Below are 12,079 nucleotides of genomic sequence, written 5' to 3'. Positions count from 1 at the left end.
ATTTCCTTATAAGTATTATAACCAGCTTGTCAGTTTATATAGGAAAAAAACCACCAGGGTTTTGACTGGAATCGTATTGAGTCTGTAAATCAGTTTCAGGTCTCTGCAATGTCGAATTGCCCAACCCATGTATGAACATGGCATGTTCCTCCATTTATTTGGTCTCCATTAATTTCTCTAAGTAATGTTTCCCACACACAGTTTATTAGAGTTATTGCTGCATGTTTGGTTTTTAAAAATCCTCTTATGAATTGTTTCTAGTTGCTGGTATAGAGAAATATGTTGGAGTTTGGTGTCCTTAATTAATAAGACCAGTTTGTCTTTAAGTTCTTTTAAATTTTCTACCTATACAATCAGGTGTTCTGCAAATAATAACAGTTTTGTATCTTCCTTCCTAACCCTTTGGTCTTTTATTTCCTTCTCTTGACTTATTTCACTGGCTAGGACTACTAGACTTGGCAATAGTGAACATTTTTGCTTCACTTTCAGTGTTAGGGAGTAAGTTATCAGTATTTCACCATGTAGTATGACACCTGCTGTAGGCTGCTTCTTCTTTTATTGGGGATAATATTTATCACATTAGGAAAGTCCCCTTCTATTTCTCCTGTACTGGGAGGATTATTTCTAATCTTCACTGTTGATTTTTTAACAGATGCTTTTTCTGTTTAAGTTAATCATATGTTTTCTCCCTTACTTCCATTAATCAGATGAATTACATTGTTTACTTATCCAGTGCTAAACCAGCCTTGAATTATTGTCATAACCCAATTTGATTGTGACGTATTATCTTTTAAAATATATCACTAAATTAAATTTGCTAATGTATTGCTAAGGAGCTTTGCAATAATGCCTATGAAAGAGATTCAGTTATGAGTTTTCCTTCTTGTAATTTTGTTACTTTCTGGTTTTGATTTTATGCTGGTCTCATAAAATGAGTTGGGAAATGTTCCTTCTTTTTCTATGCTTAGAAAGGGTTTGTTACCATTGGAATTATTCCTCTCGTAAACGTTGGAGGAATTCACCAGTAAAGCTGTCTGGGCCTAGAGTTTTCTTTCTAGGAAAGTTTTAATTTATAGATTCAATATTTTTTGGAAAGACAGTAGACTCTTCTGACTTTTAGTTCTTATTTGTCAGTTTTGGTAATTTCTGTTTTCTAAGGTATTTGTTCATTTTGTTTAATTGTCAAATTTATTGGTATAAAATGTTTGTAATTTTTAAATCAGCTTTTAAATGGCTATAGGATCTATAGGAATGTCTCCCTTTTCATTCCTGATGTTGGTAATTTGTGTTTTCTTTCTTTTTCTTTCTTTTTTTTCTTCTTTTATGATTTACAACATTGTATTAGTTTCAGGTGTTATTTTTCTTTATCAGTCTTGCTAAGGACTTGCTAAGGATTATATGCTATTTCAGAGAATGAATTTTTGGCTCTGTTGATTTTTCTCCATTATAAGTTTGTCTACCATTTCATTGTTTTTTGTGCTTATCTTCATGATTTATTTCCTTCCACACCTTTTGGGGTGTGTTTTGTAGCTCCTTTTCTAGCTTCTTGAGGTGAAAGTTCAGTTGATTAATTTTCAGCCTTTTTGTATTCTAATATACACATTTAAGGCTTTAAATTTCCCCCTAAGCACTTATAATGTTTTATTTTATCAACACTTACTTTAATATATACTAATTTCCATTTTTATTTTAATTTGTCCCATAAATTATTTAGAAGTGTATGCTAATTTCAAAGGAGTTGGGTACTTCCCCATTATATTTATTTTGAAATGGATTTCTAGCCAGTTTAGTAGTTTAGAGAGTATACACTAAATGACTTGCATCCTTTGGACTTTCTTGAGCTTACATTTATGATGCAGCATATGGTCAGTTCTGACAAATGTTTCATGAAGCTACACTGTTTCTTTTGGTTAGTATTTAAATGGTGTATTTTTTCCCTAGCATGTCTATGACCTTATATAAAAGTGTATTTCTTTTTTCCCCAAAGTTTGTTGAGATATAATTGATGTAACATTGGGTAAGTGTGAGTAAACAGTGTATTGATTTGATGTACTTATATATTGCAGCATGAGTAAGGGGTGTTTCTTGTGAATAATATGTAGGGTTTTTTTAAAAACTCATTTGAAAATATGACTTTTATTAGAATATTTAGTCCTTTTGCATTTAAAGTAATTACCTATATAAGTTCATACCATCATTCCACTTATTTTCTATTCATCTGACTTTTTTTTTTTTTTTTTTTTGTCCTTTTGCATTTTCTAGGGCCGCAGCCACACAGCATATGGAGGTTCCCAGGCTAGGGGTCGAGTCAGAGCTGTAGCTGCCAGCCTGCACCACAGCCACAGCAACGTGGGATCCGAGCCCGCGTCTGTGACCTACACCACAGCTCACGGCAATGCTGGATCGTTAACCCACTGCACGAGGCCAGGGATGGAACCCGCAACCTCATGGTTCCTAGTCGGATTCACGATGGGAACTCCCATTTGACTATCTTATGTTCGACTTTTTTCCTCTTTCAAAAGAGCATTATTTTAGATTAATGACCTTTTTTTAGTTCATTTTCTCCTGTTTTGGGTTGTTGGCTATACATTTTTTATTCTTTTATTGATTTTCCTGGATATTATAACGTGTATCTTTGGCCTGTCACAGTCTACTGCAAGTGATCATTTTTAGTGCTTTTCCAAGTATGCTAAATATTTAGAATACTGACTTTATTTAGATCACGCTGCATTTCTTATTCTATTTTTGCCATAATCTTTTGTTTTTCACTTAAGTCCCATAAAACTCTATTAATGGCTTACATTCATTATTTATACTTATCCTTTCCATGAGGGTCTCTACATTCCTTTTGCATTTTTGTGTTTCTGTCACTTTCTTGCTGCCTGGAGAATTCCCCTGAAACAATCTCACTTTTGTTTGTCTGAAAAAGTGCTTCACATTAAAAATATTTTTCAAAAACTTCTTTTGGAAATAACTGAAAAACCCTCAGAAAAGCGGAAAGAATATTACAGAGAAATCCTATATGTTCCACACCTAGATTTATTATTTTTAGCGTAATTGTTATTATAATTTCCAGAACTATTTCAGAATAATTTACAAATATCATGTTCCTTTACCCTTTAATAGTTCAGAAAATTGTTCTTAAGACTTAAGAGAATAAGGTAATTCTCTTCTATAGCACTTATCAAATTCAGGAAATTTAATACGGACACACTTGTCTAAACTAATCTAACTCATATTCTAGTTTTAGGAATCGTCAGATGAATGTCTTTTATAATATCCCCCCCAAGGATTATATCTTACTTTGGTTGTTATATTTTTTTCAGTCTCCTTGTGTCTCTTGTAGATTCTTAGCCTTTGCTTGTTTTTCATATAGACATTTTTTGAAGATTAGAAGGTAGTTACTTTACAGAATACTCCTCAGTTTAGGTGTCTTTGATGGTTCCTCATGATTAGATTCAGACTTTGCATTTTTTGCCTGAAATAATATATAGGTGATACATTGTTAGGATTTCGCTATGGAAACACGTTGGGTCCACCTGTTCCTTGTTGGTAATGTTCATTGACTCAGTTAAGATGTTGTCCAGTTTCTCTGCTGATAGCTACTATTTACTTCTGTAATTTCTAATTACTTTATGGATGGATAGCTTGTAACTATGTAACATTCTGTTCCCTATCCATTCCTTCCCCCATAGATTTAACATCTGTATTGGTCAGGATCCTGGCAGGACACAGAACACACCAGTAGTGTAGATGGAGAACATTAATATACAGAATTGCTAACTAGTGAAAAGTGGATAACTGCTAAAAGGAGAAGAAGAAAAAAGAAAAAGAACTCTAACAGATCCAGAAGTAGCAAGTGAGGTGGGGGAGGGAAGGCAGCTACTGCCTCATGGTTGAAGAACAGCACACACACTGAAGGGACTAAGGATTTAGGAAGTACTTCCCTCCCTACATCTCCCCAGTCCTGACACGCTCTCCCCTCCCACCCCTCCCAAAAATGACTGAGCTCAGACTTTTTCAAACACGGTTTGCGGTGGGGGCGGGCGGGGGGAGTATTGGTGGTGGCTGGTGATCGGGGAAGAGCACAAGCCAGAGCTCGCACAGAAGGGGCCACAGGGTGGCGAGAGTGGGTGTGGTCTGAGTGTGACTGTGGTTGGTCCACTGAGGTCAGTGTGATGGGTCTACTGCCCTTCTACACAGCCCATTGGCTCTCAGGCCAAGAGGACTGAAGACCCAGCGCAAGTGCCTTCCTGCTGCAATCCTCACAATGCCCCTCTGTCGCCCCTTACTGATAATGCTTCACACTGTCAGCTGCTGAGGAGAAATGCTTACAGGGTGAGGAGGTGTTTGTAGCATCCTCGGACAAACTCCACGGCAGAGGGGAAGGCCACCTCTGCAGGTTTGCGGGCAGGTGCTGATGTGGTGACTGATTGTTGCTAGACACACGAGTGACCTGTTTGTCCACTGAGGGGTGGGGAATAAGAGGGGGGAGACTGTATATGAGCATTTTCCTGCTCTTTGGTGCTTGAAGGCCTTGTGTACGACACTTCACATACATTGCCCCAACTCCATAGAAACCCTGAGAGGTGAATACTCTTAGCCACGTTTTATGGATGAGGAGACCGAGGCTCAGAGAAGTAGCTGATCCACAGTAGTAGGTGAGCGGTGGGCCCAGAATTAGAACCCTAGCCTGTCTGCCTCCAGCCCTTACTGGACTATGAACGTTAGATGACATTTAAACGAATGTGACTCTCTCATAGGCCAGCCATGTGGATGCCTCCAGGGCAGAACCAAAGCTGGGTTTCTGAATTTATCCTGCGTGGCTTTTCCTGTGACCCCATGTCCAACAGGATCCTCTTCATTGCCTTTCTTCTCCTCTACCTGAGCTCAGTCCTTGGCAATGGGCTCATCGTCATCCTGATATGTCTGGACGTGAATCTCCACACGCCCATGTACTTTTTCCTCTGCATCCTCTCCCTGCTGGATGTGGGCTGTGTCACCACCACCGTGCCCCAGATGTTGGTGCATCTTCTCGCTCAATCTCAGACCATCGCCTTTGCTGGCTGCTGGCTACAAATGTATGTGTTTGGTACCTTGGGTCTGACCGAGTGCCTTTTGTTTGTGGTCATGGCGTATGATCGGTATGTGGCCATTTGCTACCCCCTGCGTTACACTGTCCTCCTCAGCTGGGGCCTGTGTACACGGCTGGCTGCTGGGACCTGGGCCTGCGGTTTCTTCTCCTCTCTGATCCATACTTTTTCCACCATGCGGCTGCCATACTGTGGGCCCAACGTGGTCAACCACTACTTCTGCGAAGGTCCCTCAGTGCGAAGCTTGGCTTGCACGGACACCCACCTCATTGCGATGGTGGACCTGGTCATCAGCGTCTTCATGGTTGTTGTCCCCCTCTCCCTCATTCTGGCTTCCTACATCAGCATTGTCCAGGCCATTCTCAAGATCAAGTCCACGCAGGCCCGCTGCAAGGCTTTCTCTACCTGTGCTTCCCACCTGACGGTGGTCACATTCTTCTATGCTCCAGCCACCTACATCTACATGAGGCCCAACTCCAGCTACTCCCCTGAGCGAGACAAGCAGATCTCACTCTTTTACAATGTCTTCACGGCCCTGCTCAACCCCGTGGTCTACAGTCTGAGGAACAAGGACATCAAGGGGGCTTTCTTCAAAGTGATGGGAAGGGGTAGAGTGGCCTGGTGAACTGGGAGACAGGAGGGGCCTGGGGTAGAACATCCAGTCCTGTGAAAGGGGGACAGCATACATTTGAACCACCGTAGCGCTTGGCCAGTGGAACAAAGGTGGTCCATGGAACCAACACGGCTGTCTTGATCAACTTGCTATATTGTGTGCACTGAGGAACAACTCCATAGCCTCAGTGGCTTACACAGCGAAAGTTCATGTATCGCTCATGTTCTATGTCAGTCGTAGGTAGCTTTCTGCCATTGGATTCTTGGATGCAGCCTGAAGGAGGAGGCCCTGTCTGGAACATGGCAGTCTTGGGACAGAGAGAAAGGAGCAGTGACCAAAATACATGAAGACTCTTAAAGCTTCTGCTCAGAAGTGACACACAACTCTTTGCTCACGTCCTTTTGGCCAAAGTAGGTCCTATGGTCAAGCCTGATGGTAAAAGGGCAGCACGTGTTTTCTTCCCATGGAAAAGGAATGCAGGTCACATGGTGATGAGTGTGGGTGTGTATTCCCTCCACAGTGAGAGCAGCCAGTAATGAAGGTGACAATATAATCTACCACTGTGGCACTGGAACCAATAGAATACATGTAACCCATAGGGTATATGGTAACTGTAAGTGACATGGTATGCGGACACCGTTGACGGTCAAGGCGATGTAGGCAATCATAGTGGTACATGCCATCAATACAGATCTGTAGCCACCATTAAAACCTGAGCCAATGCATGGAACCAGTTTAACCCACAGACCTGACGTGGTGCGTGGAACCAGTGTGGTTCACGGGGCTGACGTGGTGTATTCTGCACGGTCTTGTGGAAAGACCCCGAAACCTGACCCTGAGTGGCCTGGGTTCTAGTCCCAACCATGCTAACTTGTTTTGGGGCTTTGGGCAATTTACTTTCTTCCCCTGGATCTTACTCATCTGTGGAATGACTGCCTCAAACTGAATGGTCTCCGGGACCTCTGTATCTCTAAAATTCTATGTCACGGTGGGTGGAGTGCATGAAACTCAAGGGTAATAAACTTGTGAATCTTCTGTGAACCCTAAGATGAATAAGGGAACCAGGGAAGACTAAAAAAGTTGTGTATGCACTGCCCATTTGTAAACCAAAAGAGGCAGCACACACACCAGGGCCTTTTATTCTTTCAAGGGACCTAAATGACATATGAGGCTGGCTGAGAACTCTGGCGTAGAGTCTCAGAGTTAGCATGGGCTTCCAGCTTTCTTTCAGACCTCACTGATTGCCTTGTCTTGGAGATGAGTCAATTCAATTCCAGTATTTCTTGAGCATCCGTTAAGCCCAACCACTATCAGGCACTGTGGACTCAAGACAGGTACGTGGAAAGATTTACAGTCATGAAATTATACCAGCACAACCCAAGTAGATGCCGTAATGACCTGTGGGAATGATGGCCTCATGGGAGGGAGATCTCTCCGTGAGTGCCGGACGCAGAGGACCAAGCTAAACCTCCCCCACTCCCATTCACTGTGTACCTCAGCACTTTGGAAGCTCTCCAGAGCTCAGAGTCTGGGAGAGGGAGAGGGAAACCAAAAGAAGCTTGAGAGTATTCCTCCCACCCACCGTGGAATGGTAGGTTGAAATAGAAATTAGGTTTAGTCACTGCGAGATGAAGTTGCAGAACCCTCAGAAAACCATGCACTGTGATAAAGAAAAGTGGAGGGGGAAACCTGCTTACCAAGGGCTGACAGGTAAGGTCTTGGTGATGAATAGGATTTAGCTGATATCTGAGGATGAGAAAGAGTCACCCAAGCAAAGAGCCAGGAGAAAGGCATTTATGGTGAGAGGTCATTAGATGTCCACTTGTGTTTCTAGGCTTCCATTCAGTCTTGCCAGGTTCTAAAAGCAAGAGTGACCTGAGCAGAAGGGGCTTCACCCTTCAAAACATAACTCAGTAACAGTCAGATGGAAGAGATACAGAGCAGAGGGCATGAGGGCGGGTGCATGGAGCATCCTTGCCTTTCCTGGGCAAGTGACACCCCAGGCACCTCTGAGTGTTCCCCAGGCTGGAGGTTCCCTGGCTCTTTCTTTCCCTGGCTCTTTCTTCAAACAGTGCCATGTAGGGGTCTCTTCTTTAGAGGTGTTTTAATGTAAGGAACCCTCCAGCTTCAGTCCAGGATAAGGAGGAAGCATGTGTGGTTGAGGGGTTCATCCTTCGTTTCCCAGATGTCTATTGATTGTCTTCAGTCTCACACCTCACTCCTATCCTGTGTCTTATTTAGTGTCCCTGAGTTCTGGGCTTCTCCCACTTCTCCAAGAGTAAGCCCCCAGCATGGCAGATGTTACATGGCTGGTGCTGGGGTGTGTGGTTGAGACTTTCTGCAGCCCTATTCCCAGTGCCCATTTCAGTACCCTGCATCCACCCCACTCTGTCCGGTGTCCTGACCTCCCTCCAGAGTTCTGGGAGGTGGGGCTCTCTGCCTAGTGGTGCCCCAGTGGCTCACCTTGTGGTTCCTCCAGCTTCTAAACACGTCTTCCAGTTTCTTGGTTGCTCATGCTTCTCTCCTGTTTTCTCTGTTGAGGATTTGTACCTTTTACAAATTCATTGATTATCCTTAATTGGGGTCTGGATTCCGAGGAGATATGGTAGGCCTTTAGTCTGCCATTTTTAACTGTAATTCTACCACTAGTTTACAGGATTAAGAGTCTGATCAGCGAACTTGGGCAGGAGGGAGAAATATGAGACTCAGGATAGGATATGTCAGAGCTAGGCTTTGACATCTCTTTGTTTATGTGGGCGGCACACACCTTGGGCATTCCAGACAAGGACTGCCAGCATTGCTCAGTGGATGTGATACTTGCAGCGATCACATTTTAGCCTCGTGTGGAGTGATGTCATCGCATGCCCCTGTGGTCTTCACATTCCAGGCTGACCTAGAGAGGAGGGTGCAGGCATGAGAAAGAAGCCTGTGGAGAAGGGGGAAGACCTGGGCTTGTAGGGACCTGGACTTGAATCAGGCCCTGCTGCACTGTCCTTTCCTGCTGCCTATAGTGGAGGCCTATGGACCCTGGCCCCCTGGCATGGAAGCTCCATGCGGGTAAGTGCTGCTGCGCCTGTATCCCCAGTACCTGGAACAGCATGCAGCACACCCTTCAACTTTGCACTTATTTGTTGAATGAAAGAATGGATGTCGTTGAAGGAGTTACATAGAAATGAACCCTGAGATCCATCTCACAGAAGCTACACTGTGCAATTAACTTAAAGGATAATCTTTCAGTAAATGTTGCCAGGAGACCAGAGGCAGAGTGGTATCCATGGAGTGTGGTTTCCACAGTGTCCCAGTTTAGGGGTTTTCCCTGTGCAAGGGAAGGTCCTGCGAGGGGGATTACAGAGCCCTAAGTTAAGTTGGGGCTGATCAAGCCTCTTCCACCTCCACCACGTCACTCTGAAATTCCAGCTTAATTCCCTTTTATGGTCACACAACCTCTGGATCTAACGTTTTCTGGGCTTTTGCTTGTTTTTTTTTTAATGAGAACATAAGATTTTTTTATTTAAAAAATTTTTTGAGTATAATTGGCTCAAAATATATTAGTTTCGCAGCACCATCTATGGTCTCATCCCCAGGTTTATAATGATGAACAAGCTTGGCACATTTCCAGACCCTCTGCAACTCTATAGTGACGAGTGATCTGGGGGCCCCCTCGGTTGGTTACCTGCAAGGACAAGGAGGGTCCCAGCAGGGCAGGGCTGACCAAGCTTGGTCTCACTTCTCACTCCTATTATGGCTGCTGGGCCTGCCACAAGCTGTGCTGGTCGAAGATGTAACATTTCTGCATGTACACTTTGTATCCACAGAAGCCAGGCCTTTCTTTTCTCTTTAAGAAAATGAAGAAGCGTGAGTCAAATTTCTTGTGCTTCATAATATTTTTCTAAGTTGCTTAATTATCCAACTTGGATGATCAATTACTTTATTTCTTTAAGTTTTACTGAGATACAACTGACACACAGCCCTGTATAAATTGAATGTGTACAGAATAATGATATGGAGATCAGGAAACGGTTGTTACAAAAAGTTTAGTGAACATGTATCACCTCATATAAATTCAAAAGTAAAGAAATGGAAATAACATTTTCCTTGTTGATGAGAACGCTTAGGAATTATTCTCTTAGTAACTTTTACATATAACATAAAGCAATGTTAATTATATTTATTGTGTTGTACATTACAACCCGAGCGCTTATTTACCTTGCGACTTGAAGTTTGCACCTTTTGACTGTCTTCATCCAATTCCCTCTCCCCTCCCACCTCTGGTAACCACAAACCTGATCTCTTTCTCTATTTTTGGAGTATAAGTGGCCCACAACTTTACCTTGGTTCCTATTAGACAACATAGTGCACCAATATTTACATACATTTCAAAATGATCACCATAGTTACAACATATCATTGCACAGAGATATTACATAGTAACTGACTTCATTTCCCACATTGGTCATTTCATAACTGTAACTTACTTATTTGGTAACTGAAAGTTTGTGCCTCTTAATATCCCTCACCAATTTCTTTCCTCCTCCCCAACCCTCTCCTCTCCGGCAACCTTCTGTTTGTTCTTAGCACCTATAAGTGCTTCTGTAGTGTTATGTTTGTCAATTTTTCTTTTGGTTCCACGTACAAATGAGATTATACAGTATTCGTCTTTCTCCATCTGACTTGCTTCACTTAGCATAGTACCATGTAGGTCCATCCATGTTGTCATAAATGGCAAGATTTCATTTTTAATGGCTGAATAATGTTCCATTATGTATGGATATCTGTGTGTGCGTATGTATATATCCTATATATCACATCAGCTTTACCTATTCATCTATTGCTTGTGTTGGTTCCATGTCTTGGCTATTGTAAACAATGCTGCAATGAACATGGGGGTGCGAACATATTTTCTAATTAGTGTTTTTTTATTTTTCAGATAAATACTCAAGGGTGGGATCCTGGAGGGTTTGGTAGTTCTACTTTTAATTTTTGGGGGAAGCTCCATACTGTTTTCCATAGTGGCTGCATCGGTTTACATTCCCACTAATGGTGTATGAGGGTTCTGTTTTCTCCACATCCTCACCAAAAGCTGTTGTCTTTTTATGATTGCCGTTCTGACAGGTGTGAGGTGATATCTGAATGTGGTTTTTAAAAATTACTCAATGAATTTTATCACATTTATTGTTGTGCAACAATCATCACAACTAAATTTTATAGCATTTCCATCCCAAACCCTCAGTGCATCCTCCCACACCCCAACCTGTCTCATTTGGAAACCATAAGTTTTTCAAAGTCTGTGAGTCAGTATCTGTTCTGCAAAGTTCATTGTGTCCTTTTTTTAGATTCCACATGTCAGTGATAGCATTTGCTGCTGGTGTCTCATTGTCTGACTGACCTCACTTAGCATGATAATTTCTAGGTCCTTCCATGTTGCTTCAAATGCTGATATTTCTTTCCTTTTAATGGCTGAGTAATATTCCATTGTGTATATGTACCACATCTTCTGGATCCACTCCTCTGTTTATGGGCATTTATGCTGTTTCCATGTCTTAGCTATTGTACGTAGTGCTTCAATGAACATTGGAGAACCTGTGTCTTTTTGAGTCATACTTTCTCTGGATAGATGCCCAGGAATGGGATTGCTGGATCAAATGGTAGTCCTATTTTTAGTCTTCTGAGTAATCTTCATACTGTTTTCCAGAGTGATTGCACCAATTTACATTCCCACCAACAGTGTAATAGGGTTCCTTTATCTTCACACCCTCTCCAGCGCTTACTGTTTGTAGACTCTTTGATGATGGCCATTATGGCCGGTGGAAGGTGATACCTCATGGCGGTTTTGATTTGCATTTGCCTAATAATTAGTGGTGTTGAACATCTTTTCATGTGTTTTTTGGCCATCTGTATGTCTTCTTTGGAGAACTATCTGTTTCTATCTTCTGCCCATTTTTTGTTGTTGTTGTAAGAACTATTTTTTTTTCCCACTGTACAGGAAGGGGATCAAGTTATCCTTACATGTATGCATTTTTCCCCACTCTTTGCTCTATTGCAATATGAGTATCTAGACATAGTTCTCAATGCTACTCAGCAGAATCTCCTTGTAAATCTATTCTAAGTTGTGTCTGATAACCGCAAGCTCCCCATCCCTCCCATTCCCTCCCTCTCCCATCAGGCAGCCACAAGTCTCTTCTCCAAGTCCATGATTTTCTTTTCTGAGGAGATGTTCATTTGTGCTGGATATTAGATTCCAGTTATAAGTGATATCATATGGTATTTGTCTTTGTCTTTCTGGCTCATTTCACTCAGTATGAGATTCTCTAGTTCCATCCATGTTGCTGCAAATGGCATTATGTCATCCTTTTTTATGGCTGAGTAGTATTCC

The 12,079-nt window shown here is 42.2% G+C and overlaps 1 protein-coding gene across 10 annotated transcripts in view; it reads left to right on the top strand.

Annotated features, from left to right (window-relative positions):
• Positions 1–12,079, top strand: part of OR10AK7H (olfactory receptor family 10 subfamily AK member 7H) — a 164,041-nt gene that overhangs the window by 46,040 nt on the left and 105,922 nt on the right. For 4 of the 10 annotated variants that reach the window (XM_084965409.1, XM_084965410.1, XM_084965411.1 and 1 more), the window contains one exon: positions 4,764–6,741. The exons of 3 other annotated variants lie outside the window; for them this stretch is intronic. In XM_084965409.1, the coding sequence (XP_084821535.1) occupies positions 4,771–5,718 (948 nt within the window). In that variant the 5' untranslated portion in view covers positions 4,764–4,770 and the 3' untranslated portion in view covers positions 5,719–6,741. Of the gene's footprint in view, positions 1–2,262; positions 2,963–4,637; positions 6,742–12,079 lie in introns of those variants that run through there. 3 more of the 10 variants (XR_014808551.1, XR_014808550.1, XM_084965408.1) reach the window with 3 other exon arrangements.

The sequence above is a fragment of the Sus scrofa genome, chromosome 6, assembly GCF_054392235.1.
Source record: "Sus scrofa isolate SSC_HxYL_T2T_F1_AM1 chromosome 6, Sscrofa_HxYL_maternal_Yorkshire_Landrace_v2.0, whole genome shotgun sequence".
NCBI classification, from domain to species: domain Eukaryota; kingdom Metazoa; phylum Chordata; class Mammalia; order Artiodactyla; family Suidae; genus Sus; species Sus scrofa.
Note: the sequence above shows the minus strand (reverse complement) of the source record. Positions and strands in the feature narration are given on the sequence as shown.